This window comes from Brettanomyces bruxellensis, chromosome 7 (genome assembly GCF_011074885.1).
Source record: "Brettanomyces bruxellensis chromosome 7, complete sequence".
Taxonomy (NCBI): Eukaryota; Fungi; Ascomycota; class Pichiomycetes; order Pichiales; family Pichiaceae; genus Brettanomyces; species Brettanomyces bruxellensis.
In genome coordinates this window covers 1200342-1216136 of record NC_054688.1, presented here as the reverse complement: position 1 = coordinate 1216136, position 15795 = coordinate 1200342, and the positions used below count along the sequence as shown (strand labels likewise).

At 41.1% G+C, this 15795-nt stretch overlaps 6 protein-coding genes across 6 annotated transcripts; 5 read left to right on the top strand and 1 right to left on the bottom strand.

Annotated features, from left to right (window-relative positions):
- Positions 1–123: 123 nt before the first annotated feature.
- On the top strand, positions 124–2208 carry BRETT_005003 (uncharacterized protein; the record flags this gene model as incomplete). The annotated part of the gene is made up of 1 exon (XM_041283489.1): positions 124–2208. The coding sequence occupies one exon, from the start codon at positions 124–126 to the stop codon at positions 2206–2208; it is 2085 nt and encodes a 694-aa protein (XP_041136841.1).
- A 722-nt stretch (positions 2209–2930) lies between these two features.
- BRETT_005002 (uncharacterized protein) lies at positions 2931–5200 on the top strand (the record flags this gene model as incomplete). Its single annotated transcript, XM_041283488.1, has 2 exons — positions 2931–4739; positions 4784–5200. The coding sequence occupies 2 exons, from the start codon at positions 2931–2933 to the stop codon at positions 5198–5200; spliced, it is 2226 nt and encodes a 741-aa protein (XP_041136840.1).
- Positions 5201–5787: 587 nt separating this feature from the next.
- Positions 5788–6408, top strand: APT1 (adenine phosphoribosyltransferase; the record flags this gene model as incomplete). Its single annotated transcript, XM_041283487.1, has 1 exon — positions 5788–6408. The coding sequence occupies one exon, from the start codon at positions 5788–5790 to the stop codon at positions 6406–6408; it is 621 nt and encodes a 206-aa protein (XP_041136839.1).
- A 502-nt stretch (positions 6409–6910) lies between these two features.
- BRETT_005000 (uncharacterized protein) lies at positions 6911–9388 on the bottom strand (the record flags this gene model as incomplete). The annotated part of the gene is made up of 1 exon (XM_041283486.1): positions 6911–9388. The coding sequence occupies one exon, from the start codon at positions 9386–9388 to the stop codon at positions 6911–6913; it is 2478 nt and encodes an 825-aa protein (XP_041136838.1).
- Positions 9389–9845: 457 nt separating this feature from the next.
- BRETT_004999 (uncharacterized protein) lies at positions 9846–11075 on the top strand (the record flags this gene model as incomplete). Its single annotated transcript, XM_041283485.1, has 1 exon — positions 9846–11075. The coding sequence occupies one exon, from the start codon at positions 9846–9848 to the stop codon at positions 11073–11075; it is 1230 nt and encodes a 409-aa protein (XP_041136837.1).
- A 2496-nt stretch (positions 11076–13571) lies between these two features.
- On the top strand, positions 13572–15755 carry BRETT_004998 (uncharacterized protein; the record flags this gene model as incomplete). The annotated part of the gene is made up of 1 exon (XM_041283484.1): positions 13572–15755. One exon carries the CDS (start codon positions 13572–13574, stop codon positions 15753–15755), a length of 2184 nt encoding a protein of 727 aa, XP_041136836.1.
- Positions 15756–15795: the final 40 nt, after the last annotated feature.

Genomic DNA, 15795 nt, shown 5'->3' with positions numbered 1-15795 from the left:
TGCCGATCTGTCCTTTTCTCCTTGATCTCATTACACCACTTATAGGAATAGCTACATTTGGAGGAGGGTCTACGAAAGTTATATTTCATAGGGTACGCACCATAAATTCCTTCAATTCAAACCATGGATACGTTTTTAAATGCAAACTTTGCTTCTTTGGATGATCTCAATTCAATTGACAAAGTTATTGCCACTATTCAGCACAAGCAAGACATCAACAGTAAAGAAAAAACGAGTTTAACAGGTCAAAATGCAAGCACGCAAAGTAGAATGACTAAGATTGTTGGGGAAATCCGCAGTCAGGTTGAAAGTGCAATTAAATCAAACGATGTTGACAAGCTGGACTCACTAATCAAAACATATGGAAATCTATCACTATTGCAGGATGTGAAAAAACAAATGGTCGAGAAAAGACGTTTATTGGTACTAAAGGACGTGTGCATTTCCTTTTTGAAAATTCAAAAAGATATATCAGATCTTAAAAACCTGGATACAATAAGCAACTCGAATTATGATGAACAATTAGATATTCTTACAGATGTTTACAAACGGGTTGAACTTTACTACAATAATGAAGAGTATAACACAGCAGAATATGGACAGTCCGTCATAAGCAGCATCAAATCATACAGAGATCAACTATTTAATAGTCTATCATCAGTCATAACTGTCAGATTCAAGCCCGAAACAGAAAACGCATTGAACGAAGAATTAAAGGATTTTGGCACTGAAAAGCAAAAGCCAATAAAAAGCGCAGAGATGAAAAAGATAATCCTCAATTTCATGAGACTTCTTAAACTTCAAACACTTGATCCAATAAATAACAATCCAACATATCCAAAAACAATATGGGCAGTGGATTGCATCTGCTCTGCTTTCAAGGTTAGATTTGTTTATCATTTTGAAGGACCAACAGAAACCAATCAGATTTCAAAGCCAGAGTATGCGCTTGAATACATCTTTGGTTACTTGAAGAAAAACCAGGAACTGGTACGTCTAACATTTAGAGATATTTTTCACAAATACTATCCTAAGATATTGATAGAAGACAGCTTTATCACATCGGTTTTAGCCATCGCACGAAACAAATTTATACATGATCGGTCGCTTTGTGCTAAAAACGAACAGTTATTAAACCATCTCGTGTTTGAACTTCAGAAATTTGACCGTAGATTGGCGGATGAATTTAATTATCATCAAATTATGGGACGTGACGAGTGGCCTGGGCTAACGTATGATCTCATTCTTTCGGATGAGCAGATATTTGCAAAATGGCTAGATGATGAAAAACGATTTGTCAATCATCGTTACGACGAAATAATTAATGCTGAGCAAGCATTTAGCATAGACTATGGATTTGTAGAGGAAGGTCAGACTCAACCTACGAAATCGGCAGAGAATCTTACAAACTTGTTCGATGGAATAACGCTAAGTTATGAAGACTTGCCTTTAAAATACCAGCTCAAGTTTCTCAGTGATGTTCAATTAAAATTGTTGAATTTCTACTATGAAATCCTCTCGCAAGGACTTAATGCATTGGATTCCGTGAAGAGAACAGATGACATAAGCTATATCGAGCGTTTATGTCGAATATGGTGCTCGGCGAAATTCATGGTAGCAGCAATGCAGAAGTGGGGTGAAAAACCAATATTTGTTGAACTCTGGAATGCAATAAACCCTAATAACAATTGTGCTAATACATTTTTCGATTCGGTGGTATCAGGTTACCAGAGAGGGGTGCTTAGTAAAATAACGGAAAAGCTTAAAACACATATAGAGAGACAACTAAACAGGACCATGAAGGAATACTTCCAAAACAACACATCCTGGAATAATTTGGAGGATGTGAACTCACAATGCCAAGAATTGCAACTTCCAATAGAGACATTGCGAAAAGATTTGGAATTCTTGAGAAAGTGCTTGTTTGTTGCGGAATTCAGGTCTGCAAAGCAAATATTTTCGAGTGTCATATCCACGTATTTCGAGAAGAATTTCATTTGGTGTAATACATTCAGCAAACCTGGTGCCTCCCAGTTGAAAATGCACATTGACATGCTTTATGATAACTTGAACATTACCAGGGATTACAAGCACTACTATAGAATAATAGATATGCTTGATGTCCTTGGATCCGATACCATAGAGTATTCGCAGCATCATGTGATATCAAGAAAGGACATATCCGACTTGATGCTCAGGAAAGCATGAATATGTGTCAAACGACAGAAATGAAAGTCTGGCTCAAGAAATCGGATTTTATCAATAGCGGCAGCGGCGGTACATAATAATGGAGGAACGATTTAATCAGCTTAGATATTGCATATTCAGAAAAAAACAAAGTGATGGAATGATCTGTCACTGATTACTTTTCAATTTTAAACGCACAATACGTTTATTTGAGAACCTTTCACATATATGTAACATGGTGATATAATACGTCACAAATAATCTTGGAACAACGAGTTTTCTGGCCATTTAAAGATTTCATGGTGCATGTACTAATCGGCAAGCGATGCTATTAAGCGGTGCCGCACTTCCCACAACCTGGATTCGGACTGCCGTGAATTTCCAGTCAGTCCGGGTCATTTATTTTCTTTCGGCACTCTGGTAAGCAATTTTTTCAGACTGAAATTTTCGCGTAACTGCCAATTTAAAAAATTGTAAAGGTAAAAAAACGTAAAAGTGTGGGAAATATACTTTTGAGGGGATATCCATTTATGTTTTTCTTTATTTTTTTATTATTTTTATTTTTTATTTTTTATTTTTTCTTTATTTATCTTTTTCGTGCATAGACTTCCTGAACAGAGTTGCTTTCTTTTTGCTAAGCTTAAGGTTCAACTCACTGTCATAACGTGGACAAGTCTAGAAAAAGGCATTCTACGCCTGGCCAGATCTTTTGTTTTGTGTTGTTGGGAGCCCCAATTGGTAACATGGTGGGCGTTGATCTTAACAGATCACATTCGGAGTACTCGTCTACTTTTGAAGAGGGACTTTCAAGTGTTTCTTCGACCTCTGTGTCGGATTCTCCTCAAAGTGATGAGCACTGCCCTCAGAAGATGGAAAATCAGGTAAATAATGATTCGAATCGCGTCGATTCAACATCTGTTTGCCCCGACGAGACAAACGTGACTGATAAATTGAATGGGAAGTTTGAGAGTTTGGAAAATACAAAATATCAATCAAACGGAGACAGTGGGAGCACAGTAACGCTAAGTAAAAGAAAAAAAGAGCCAAGTGAACAGAAGAAAGTCACAAAAAAGGCAAAAAGGAGAAATAAGGCATTGGCAGATCTTCTGGAGGCATCAGAATGGTATATGTCAATGTCACGAGGGAAAGAACGGAAATCGAGCGAGGCAATAGAGAAGATCAAAGAAAACATGATTCAAAGTGGAGTTTATAGATTTAAGAAGACAAAGGTACTAACGCCGGAAGAAAAAAGGCGCAGAAAGGAGAAACTAGAGGAAAGCATGATGAGAAAAAAGGAGCTCAAAAGACAGCAAGCCATTGAGAGAGCAAAGAGACGTGCATTAAATGCGGGAAGAAATAATGAAAAGAAACCGCCAAAGAAGGAAGACTACTATCATGGAAACGAGGTGGAGCAATTATTGCATGCTACTGCATACTTTACGCATGTGGGAAACGACAACTTCGATGCAACTAAAAGAAGAGAAGTGAAACCGGTTAAGAGATGGTATCCGGTACTTGATGAAGTGAGACAGAAGCGTTCCACAAGGAGGTTGAAAACTTTGAAGAGGAAGAAAACGCTAAAGGAAAAGAAACTGATTCACAAAGCGGCAAAGAAACCAAAAGGCACGACTAAATCCGAACACAAAGAAAAGATACAGACGTCTGTGAAGAAGGAAGAAGAGGAGAAGGAGGCACAGAATATCAAGCAGGAGGAGAAGAAGGAAGAAGCAGTTTGGTTCTCGGATTTGACAAACGAGACATTCTTGGAAATTGGTAACAGGAAGATGTTTGTGGATTCGATTTATAGATTTGAGCCAGACTCTGACATTCCGACTGGCCTACTACAGGCAAAGGATTTGGTGGAAAATGACAAGGCATCGTACAATATGGACGATCCAAATTTTCCACCGACGGAACTCGAACTTCAGTATCCGTTCTCTGATTATACTGAGCACTATCTGTTGGCTGAGAGCAAGAAGGATACCGCATTCAACGTGTTTGACGAACTTGGACGCCATATGGAGTTGCTAGCATTCACGTTCATGCCACCGGATGTGAGAGAGAAGGTTGTTAATATGAAACAGCCCAAGGATTGTGTTATTGGCAGGTATATAACGAGCTTTGACAATGAGGATATTCATGGAATCTTGGATTCGGTTAATGAATTCAATGCGTTGATGAAAGATCTGCGAGAAAGAGGTGTCACGATGAGATATACTGCTGGCAGAAGCAATTTTCCGATTGTCACCATCTACGAATTGTTAGATATGTGCTATGCAAGAGCTGTGATGCCGGATTCTAGAAAACTCCGCTCTTACAAGGCTTTTTCCAACTACGTGTATGGAGAATTGATGCCTCAACTTCTCAGCAAGGTTTATAAGCAGTGTGGATTATCCAAGGACAGCTGCTTTATGGATTTAGGATCCGGTGTGGCCAACTGTGTCATTCAGGCGGCAGTTGAGTTTGGCTGCGAGAGTTACGGAGTTGAAATTGCGAAAAACGCATCTGATTTGGGTGATAAACAGGCTGCAGAGTTTTGCAAGAGATGCAAGGTAATGGGATTGACTCATGGCCAGTCCACCTTTTCTCACGACAGTCTTTCGAGGATAATATGGATGTGAAGAAGGTTGTTGATAGATGTGATGTTATCCTAGTGAACAACTATCTTTTCGATGCAAAGCTGAACAGCAAAGTTGTGGAGCTTTTTTCGGATCTCAAGGTCGGCACAAAGATCATCAGTTTAAAGCCGATTGTCCCGGCTGGGTTTACCGTGACTTGGAATAACGCCTCTTCTATTTTGAGCAGGCTTAAAACCTCCCGATACATCTACGATGTGAATTCTGTTTCATGGACGTCTACTGGCGGCTTTTACTACATCTCAGAAGTGATGTCTGACATTGTGGATGATAACTTTGTGCTGTTCCAGAGTAGATCCAGGAGACACCACCAGTTTGGAGATGAAGAGAGAAGTCGAAGTTCCACACCCTTAAACATCTTCACCAACAATGTTTAGAGGATGGGAGAAGAGTTTTCATTTTTTTTATTTCTTACTGGTGCACTCTTTCCATTCAATGATCCACCACCAGAATGTATATCTAAGTAAGCGCCAACGCTGAATTTGACATCTGTATATTAAAGTAGTTTTGCTTTTTTATTTATGTGTTTAGCAGTCTTCTTTTAGGTATTTTGGTATATTGTTGTAGTACTTGCCTGCCGATAGTACATCTGTAGACCAAAAACATGTTTCAGTTTTTTTTTTTTTTTTTTTTCCCCTTCTACCCATCAAATCGAGATCTCGCGACTATACCCAACGCACAAACATACACTGAGCCGGCTGTAATCCAATTGTTCAAAGTGTCCATATAATGACAGTCTAATGTCGGACATTGGCAAAGTTATAGATAAGTATGTCTTCCGGTTAATTTTTCAGTCCAAAATTTTTCCTGAGCATCTATTTTTTTTTTTTTTTTTTTTTTTTTAGGGGGTGAACTCGATCTCGATCTGCATGGACAAACATACGAATACTCTTCTTTATTTCGGAGACACACCATTTATCATACATAATCAAAGAAGCCCCCCAAGCACGCACTAATCGGAATCATGTCGGACCCTACTCTTTCACCAGAAGCGTCCAAAAAGATCAATGAGATCTCGCAAGAGCTCAAAACAGCACTTCATCAGTATCCGAATTTTCCCAAAGATGGAATTCTTTTCGTCGATTTCCTCCCAATTTTCCGTATTCCAAATCTGTTCAACAAGCTAGTCTTGGCTTTCAAAACTTATGTTGATGAGAAATTCAAGGGAGAGACGATAGACTATGTTGTTGGATTAGAATCTAGAGGTTTTCTATTTGGACCAACGTTAGCATTGGCACTTAATGCAGGCTTTGTTCCTGTCAGAAAGAGAGGAAAGCTCCCCGGAGAAGTCTACGAGGCGAAATATACAAAAGAGTATGGTGATGATTACTTCGAAATACAAAAAGAAGCCATTCCTGAGGGCTCTACAGTTTTAATTGTGGATGACATCCTTGCCACGGGAGGCTCGGCCGAAGCTGCTGGAAAGTTGGTTCTAGACTGTGATGCCACTCTTCTTGGATTTTTGTTTGTGATGGAATTGGATTTCTTGAAGGGAAGAAATAGATTGCAGGCTGATTCATTCACTCTTTTATGTGGCCAGCCCAAATCTTTGGGCTCAGTGCACGAAACAAATTCTCAGGAGTGAGAAAATTTCCTGGATGGACCAAGAGAAATCCTTGCACGTGTATTTTAAATTTAAAGTTGTGCTTTTCATATAATAATGGGGGCTATTAAATTAAAATTAAAGAAACTTATGTTACACTTGGCCGCAAGGCTGTCAGTAATACCAGCATTGTCTTCATCCGGTTGTATGCTACTCTTTTGTTGTAATCAAAGCTCGCTTCCAGATTGTTCGTAGTAATCCTTGAAGTATCTGCTGCTTTGTGTAGCATTTTACTCGGCGCTAATACTTGTTTACCCAAATAGGTGATTCCTGTATTCGGCTTTGTACATATTAACAAGGAATTTTGCCAACCGTGCCAACACATGATTGCGACTGGTGATTGAAAATTATGAAGTTTGTGAACTATGTACAAATAAATTCTCGTCTGCAACCACAATTCGGAAGGCTGTGCAGATAATAAAGCTACTGCTCTGTTTACGTACATTTTCTCTAGATATGTGATTTATTCGCACAAACGAAAGTTCTATTTCTTAAAAGTGGCCTGCTTTCCCAGGTCCCTCCTCTTCCTCTTTCTGGCAAGAGGTATATTTGGATTCTGCTTCGAAGAATCCGCATATGGATCGTATGATCTCTTTTTGTGCTTTCTTCTTCTCTTTCTGTCGTCAATCGGTTCGAGTAATCTTTTCGATAAATCAATACTCTCTCCATCATTCCTTTGTACTTTTCCTCTCCTCCTGTTATTTCTGTTCTGATGCTTTCTTAGTGTTATAATTTCATTTTTGTCCTCCCTCTTTGGCCTTTGCTCATCTACATCATGTTCAGCTTCTTCATTCTGTATCTCATTTGCATTTTCATGCTTGGCTTCTTCCTCTATTTGTAGGTCTGCAAGAGTAACTCTCTCTGTATTCTTTGCGAATCTGTCCACAATCTTGTCCAACCTGCTTTTGGCCTCTTTCTTTGAGACTGGCGTGGCTGCATTTCCACCTTTAGAGTATCGAATTCCAACAGATTCCTTACCTGCAAATAATTGTGGGTCTGCTTTTTCAAGAGAGCATCTTGCTGTCTGTTCATCTGTCTTTCCCGGGAAATTCAGCTTTTCAAATTGCGAGGAAAGGCCTGCAAATTCGTCATCTAGTCTCTCGACATCTCTCACAGATGAATACACATTCTTGGCATCAATTTTTGTGTTTGACAGGACCGGAGGTGTAATTGTACCAGCAGCAAGCTGCCATGCTTTCAGGTCAATTCTAGACAGTTGCTTCATCACATCTCTAATCAACACAGTAAGATCTTTGATGCATTTCCTCACATAGTATGAGGAGCCAAATCTGGCGGATCTATTAATCACATTCAGCACTGCTGCCTCCGTAATTTGATCAATGGCCCCAGGAGAAAATGAATTGGCCAATGATGTCAAAACAAAGTCTGACATGATGTATCTAATCGATTCATCTTCTTTCCGTGCTTTATTATCTCTCCATTTGTACAATGCCTCGACCACTGGCCCTTTAGTATCTGGAATACCGTTTGAACGCATCAGCGATAGCCAAGGGAGCTCTCTGCTTGTATCAAAGCTAAATAAAGCATCCTGGAATTCTGGTGTAAGTGGAACAGAGCCACCTGTTGAAACAACACCAAACGCTGCGGCATTTCGAGGTTTGTACGTTGCATACTCGAATCTCCGGTTTGAAACTTTTCGTGAATGGTATAAAACTCGTTTCATGGCACCTGGTTTCTTTATGAGCTCGGCTTGAATCTTTCCAAACAGCTCTATAAGGAAATGTGTATCGGCCTTAGCATAATTCCTCATTTCGGGTCCCAAAGGCCGAATTCTCCAGTCTGCAAGTTGCCATTTCTTCGATGTACGAAAATGAATGTACTTCTCCAAAAGAAATGCCAACGAATATTTGCCCAGAGCCAACTCTTTTGCCGCCCAGTAGGTATCAAATAGCGAAACCACGTATAGGCCCAAATCCCTCTGAAGCCACATCATATCCATAAATGCTCCATGGAACACTTTGATGATATCTGGATTTGTGAAGACAATATTTAGTAGGCTTAAATGAGGCCTTAGCTGTGCAGAAAGCGGGTCAACAATGTAATCCTTGCCGGTGTCCGTTGAAATCTGCATTAAAGATGTAAGACCATGATATGTTCGGTAATCATGATGTTCCAAATCAACACCTATCACTTTACACTTCTCTAACTCGGACAATAGTGCTTTAAGTTGCTCCACATTATCAACCCACCCAGGTTGTGGGCTGCTCTTCCAGGGAACAGATGTGTAAGGATGCTCTATGGGTGAAAATATCCAATCTGGGTATTTAGCATTCATAATCTCGTACTCGTATGGATTAATATAATGCTGTGGAATTGCCTCTGAGGCTGGAACAAGCTCCATGCTCTTCTCAAATGGAATAACCGCATTTGGCTTCGAATCAATCTTGGGCTTGAAAGGATGCTTTTCAAAGTTATCCACTTTCGGCACAAATTTCGTTTGAGGCTTTTCGATTTTCGAATGTTGCATCTGGATCGGAAGCTTTTTACTCGTAGAGTTATCTGCATCGTCTAAGTATGTGTACTTGACTCCATCTGGACCCTCTTCTTCCGTATTTGTGCCTGCCGTGCCTGATTTAGCTCCATTATCATATTCGTGAATTCTGGACTTTTTATATGCATCCATGCCAATTTCAACATTTTCAAAAAACGTGTCAAGAAGATCTCCAATCAATTTCATGTTCTGCTTCTCGTTTTCTTTGCCATCCTTGATAATGAATTGTTCGGGATCCAAATCCGTTGATATGGAAATAGAAGATTTAACTAATCGATTAAGCATATCCAATAATTTCGTCCGAACGTCATCACTTTCCTGCTTTATTCCGGAGTCTATACTCCGATAAAAGTCTATGTCCTTAGAATTCAATGCAGAACAAAGCCGAACGAGGCCTACCAGCTTTGGTGCCAATCCATGTAAAGGATCATCTTTATTCTCTCCAGACATGTTGTAGTTTGAAGGATTAAGACCAAACACTTTTTATTTTAGGGGTATTTGTTTGGCAAACAGGTGATTATCCTTTGCTTAAAGTTTGACAATGCCCGTAAACTCGTTATGCTATGAGAATCCTCTGATTGCATATATTTGATCTCTGCCATAATTCATGCATCGGGAACCTGGTCCTTGTTTTGTCAGTGCAAATTTTCAGCGCTGTAAATATAACTGGCATCTGTACACCAGCATACTTTTTTTTGTTATGCGGTTTATTTATATATTTTTTTTTTTTTTGGATTGGCTTTTTTTTTTTTTTTCTTTCGCTATCATTTGCCCGCGCATGCAATGAAGAAGGTTACGAAATACTGACAGATATGGTTAAGGGCACCATTTAGAGCAGTTAGAGGAGCTTAATAGCACTGTATAGCACATTGAAGTATTTGAATATATAGATAATAGACACAGCAAGATGTCTGATAGAATGGATATTGATTCAGGAGATCCTCTCACCACATTGATCACCCTTCGAGAGGAAATAGAGCCTACTGATGATGCAGATTTGATCGGTGCATTTTACAAATTGGAAGATTTGTACGAGCGAAAACTTTGGTTCCAGCTCAGTGAGCTTTTGGAAAACGATGTGTACAAGAATGAACACTCGGAAGGAATCAGACTTCGTCTTTTTGAGAATTTCATCATGAGTTTTGGCGACAAGTTGAATCAGCTCAAGTTAGTGCAATTTCTCTTGTTGTCGATCGAACAATGCACACCAGAGGACTCGCTTGAGCATTTGAAGATGCTCAGGCAAAAAGTTACCGATTACGGGTTGAAAGAGTCGAAAAAAGTCGTTGAGGAGGATATAAACGACAATGAGGTGATTCAGGCTTTGATTTTCGTCGAAGTTGAGACAGCCAGAGTGAAATTGGAGATGGGAAATATAGATGAGGCCACAGCAATTATGGATGAGTGTCAAAAGAAGATTGATAAACTAACAAGCTCGGTTGATAACAGAGTCAATGCCAGTTATTACGGCACAAATGCTAAAGTCATGCAGATAAATGGAGATTACAGCTCTTATTACTACAGCTCACTTCTCTTTTTGGCATGCATCGAGAACATAGATGAGCTTGGAGACAAGGAGGACATCGTTCGGAAAATTTGCATTAGTGGTTTGTTAGGAGATCGAATCTACAACTTTGGAGAGATCATAACCCATGAGATATTCAAATATTTGAAAGATGAGTGGCTGAAGAAGCTGGTGATTGCCTTGAACAGCGGCGATTTGGAGGTTTTCGAGCAGATCGTGAGTTCCGGTGAGATCCAGAAGATTCCAGAGCTTTCTTCACACATAGAGTTTCTAAAGCAAAAGGTTTGCATCATGGCATTGATAGAAATCGTTTTCAACAAGCCTACAAACAACAAAACGGTCAGGTACAGCGAGATTCTAAAGAGTATCCCTGCATTGAAGGATGCAAATGATGTCGAGATGATGGTGATGAAGTGTTTATCGTTGGGGTTGATCAAAGGACACATTAACGAGGTGTCTTCTGAAGTTGAGATCAACTGGATTCAGCCACATACCATGACTATGGAGCAGATTGGTCACATGCAGAACAAAATGACTTCTGGAGTGATCGTGTCAAAGAGCTTGGCTCATACATGTCAAAGGCGGGTAAAGGCTTATGGGTGTGAAGTTTAGAAAAGTTGAAGTCGCTGGCTATGCATAAATATAATGTTAATACATAAGCTGCGAGAGAAATGAAATAATGTAACGTTTCATCGTTATATTTGCGTGAGTGGTAGAAATGCGTAAATTAATTGAAAGTAGGTGAACGCTGTGTTATAGATTTTGAGAGATTTTGAATGATTATGGATGTGGTCTTACTATCATAAATGGAGTGGATTTAGTTTAGGTAATCAATTTGCTTATTATGGGTTTCAGTAGATAAACCTCTTATCATAGATTTTATCTGACCAGCTATTATGTATCCTAATTTAATACTGCCTATATATGCATTATGTTAATGGGTCTGTGCAGTTTGTAATTAAGACATAATTTTCAGGCTTTACTAGAAGTATAATCTCAAAGTGAGAAATCGGCTAGAAAACGATAGCGGAGGCGGCTCCGGTACAGGGGGAAAAATATGGAGAATACGGAGGAATAAAAAAAAAATAGGGGAAATACTACTATAAATTACTACTATAGTAATTGAGTGATTGGACTGACATTATGTGCTTGTTATGAGATCTCACCAAAGGAAAGCAAGGAGAATATAATATATAATAGTAAATACACAGCTTGGAGCGTCAGGAATACCAAGCCAAAAGTATAAGACAAAGATAAGGAAAAGTGAGAAAATAGGAAAGGCTAGACAGTTGTGAGTTCTGCTGGCCGGTATTATTGTAAACGGCTTTACAAGGCAAACGAGTTCTAAATACATTCATTGCATGCTTCTGGCGTCTACAAAAATTTTTCCCGCTATTGTTGCCTTCGTGGATTTACTTTTTCATTATTCATCTTTTTGATCGATTTCATTTCACATGTAGTTAGTTTTTTTGCCTTCAAAGGAACATTAATGAAACGTCAGGGGTAGTAGCAATTGCATTCCGCAGTAATGTGAACATCACATCTCATCGAGGGAATAACTATTGTAACATCGTAATGTTAATGAAAAAAAAAAAAAAAAAAACGACATGGTGAAAAGCCGTAAATTGCTATCAGGCCTGCCTTGCCACTAATCGGCTTCAAAAATCGTCCCATTATGGGGTCGACGAACCGCCGGAAATGGCATGCAGCAATCAGGTATTGTTTGTCGGCTTTTTAAAACACCGAAAGAAAAAAAACGGTAGAAATAAAGCATGACGGACGTATGGCATGGCAGCAAAATGTAAAGGGCATAGCTCTAGATATACTACATGGGCTTGTAGGAAAATACAGGAAATTAAGCGTAATAATTGCTTGGCCATCTGGCTGCTTTGGAATAGAAGGTTTGATGGTAATATACTGAAGAGCCTCTTTTAAAAAGCGTTATTATGATTTGCCCCTATTGGGTTTAACGCCTCGGATTAATAATTCTCCACATGCCTTGCAGTCAGTCCCTGCTTTCACCAATGCAATTTGCCTACTCGCGTTAGTGCTCAATCTGGTTTCTATTATCTGGTATGGCATTGCATGATACAGGGCGTGATTTTTTTTTATTTTCATTTTTTTTTTTTCGCCGTCCATTCGACCTGTACAGAAACTTAAAATTCCAATGGTTATGTTAAATAGCATAATTCTTCGAATCTGTAAGTGCCCAACTGTATTTGCCAGATATATTTTCCAAAAAAGCATCTTCTAAGTAACTCTGACCAATTATACATGGCATCTCGGTCTAAAATCCAGAGAGTACATGATATTATCGTGCAGGTACAATTCCAGGCGACGTATTCACCCGCTTAATTCTTGCACTCCTGTCCCGCTTCCTCACTATTGATAGTGCCGGGCTCCCATTGTTTGGATACAGGCTTTGAATATTTTTTTGTTTCTTGCTCCTATCCCATTTCTCGGAGTCTCCTTAATTTTACCCCTGGTGTTTGTTTTAATTTTTTTAATTTTTAATTTTTTTTTCTCGCCTTACATATATCGTACACTTCCTTAGCAGTATTTTCCGACGCCTAGGTGCGGTGCATAATCCGTGTTCCATATAATTCTGGCATTTGGATTCCACCTCTGTATATTTGGAAAGTTTTGATCTGGTCTCTGTCGTCACAGCCGTTGGAAGGGCATTTTCGTTAATACTACAGGCGCAGATTACAGAATAATTGAGTACTTACTCTCGTTAGAGTCGATATATCGTGAGAGTCACAAGTCTGGAAAATTAGGGCAGTTGAGATATTTGGAGTTTAAGTTGGTAGATTGAGCTTAGACTTGGTACAGGTACGGGAACGAAGATTGAATTTGGACAGCGTTTATATTTCAAGGTTGAAAGTGGGCATTTAAATAGTAGATTGAAGTTCGACCAGATTCAAATTTCGGCATTCATTCAAATTTCAACATTGATAACACTGATCACATATTTCATATTTCAACATTTTTCACATTTCAACATTTTTCATATTTCAACATTTTCCACATTTCAACATTTTCTCATAGCACTGATATTCACATTCTATCTGGCTCACTTCATTCCTTTCACCATCACATTGATGCTCGATGAGAAACTCAAACAACAAATCAGTACATGTGAACAAAGCAGCGGTGTCGATCACCTCGACACTTTATGACCGCAGAGCATTAGACTGCACAGAGGACAAGCCCCTCGTGAACTCGCTCAACCACTTGACATTCTTGGCGTCGTCATCCGGGAAGGTGCGGCAGGCATTGTCACAAGATGGAGGGCTTGAGAGGCTTGTTGACATTCTTTACGAATGCCGAAATCCGCAGACCGAGGCCCAGAAGTGCATTTATGCGTGGAAGTGGGTGCTTGCCTTCCAGTCTTTGGTGCTAGTGGGCACGCGGGGCACCGAGAAGATGCGGCGGAAGGTCGTGCAGGCCGGTGTGCTTCCGATAATAGCGACGATTCTTGATAATTACCTGATAACGCAGAAAATGGACTGGGTAACCGAGTTTTCGTCCCGGGGTTCGACTGCAGGGATGGCAATGGGTGGCCCTATGCCTATCGCGGGTCCCGGGCCTGCCCCAGTGGCTTCTACCGGGCCCACCTTGCAGAATGAGCCCGATAACATCAACGTCGATACGGACTCAGACACGGCGGTCAACGACGGAATAACAGACACACAGGTAAATACAGTTTTCAGGCAGGTCCGCAGCCTCCTGGAGCAGGCTAACCAGACCATCATGGAGGCCCGGGCGGAAATTGGCAAGCAGGGATGCGAAAAATCGAACTTTTCCGCTTTTCCCAGCTCCCACACTCGGCTGGACGGCGAATACGGCCGAATCAGGGGCTGCCTACGCTTCCTGCAGCTGCTGGACCGACTGTGTGAGCCCGGTGGGCCTGCCGCGGCTTCCGAGTACCCGGATCTTGTTCGTGACACTAGTTTTGCCGGCCATATGGCAGGTTGCCAGGATGTTTGCAACTTGTTGAAGCTGAGCACCGCCTGGACCGGATGCCTGCCCTTTCTGGAACACTTTGAGGAGAAGCTGAACCAGTCGGTGCCGCGGGAGTTCGAGTCTGGTGTACTGGTGCCTAAGGAGGACGATGTGATCTGGTCGTTGCAGCTTTTGGCCTTCGTGTCCAAGTACACGAGCCTGCGGTACGAGATGGCCAACAATTACATTGTGAGTGGTCTTTCTCTGCGGAGTGGCAACCTGCCTCCGCCTCTTGAGCCGGACTCCGGCCTGCCTCAGGCCGATGATCTGGTCTTCAACGACTGCGATTACTTCCACTTTGTGAGTGACACGCCGCCCGAAAACCCGTTTGTGCTTTTTCCTGGTTTTCGCAACTCTGGTTTTGGAGAAGCTGGTTCTTCTTCGGTGTGCGGGTGTGATTGTGATGGAGTATCTCATGATTGTCAATGCGATTCATCAAATAGTCGGTCTATTTCAAATGGTCAGTCTATTTCAAATTGTCAGTCTATTTCAAATGGTCAATGCGATTCATCAAATTGTCAGTCTATCCCTAATCACCAATCCACAGTTTCTCTGCCTTCCCTCCACCAACACGCAGACTTACTCAACTCGTACGACTCCATCCTCAACGAGCAAAACCCCTTCATCGAGGCAAAAAAACTAGAGAAACTCACCGTGGATGCCGCCAGATATGCCCACCGGCAATACCGCCGGCTTAGAATCAAGAATAGGCAGGTGCACCAAGACTCACTCGCCCGGTATGCCGTCCGCTGGGACTATGAAACCAGCTGGGATGAACTTGCTACCCCAGTCTCTCAGTCTGCCTGTATCGATGAACAAATTAAACCCATCCGGAGAGTCAACATCTTCCCGCTGGTGGAAAAATTCACCGTGCGACATCTCTACAGCCGAGATATCAACTACTGGTCATCGGTTATCGTCCGCAATTACAACAGAAAGGACGAAACCAAGGGGGGTCGTAGGCAGTGTGCTTATTTTGGCTGCCGCAAGTGGGAGCAGGACCCTCGGCAGTTTGCCAAGTGCAGAAGATGCAAAAGAGCAAAGTACTGCTCAAAGGAGTGCCAGAGCAAGGCCTGGACTTACCACAAGTACTGGTGCAATGCTGTTGGCTCAACCTCGACCGAGGGAAACTCTTCCTCTTCCAGCCACCACCACTCACACCAGAATCCGCGTGACTCCACTCCTGTGACCAGCGAAAACTCACAATCTGGAAGCAGCCGAAGTGAGAGCGAGACGTCGTCTGATGTGATAAATGCTCCAAGGTTGCCGACTGGTTTTTTTGGCTGAGCATCTCTTGCTTGGTTGGTTAAACGTAGTTCATGACCTT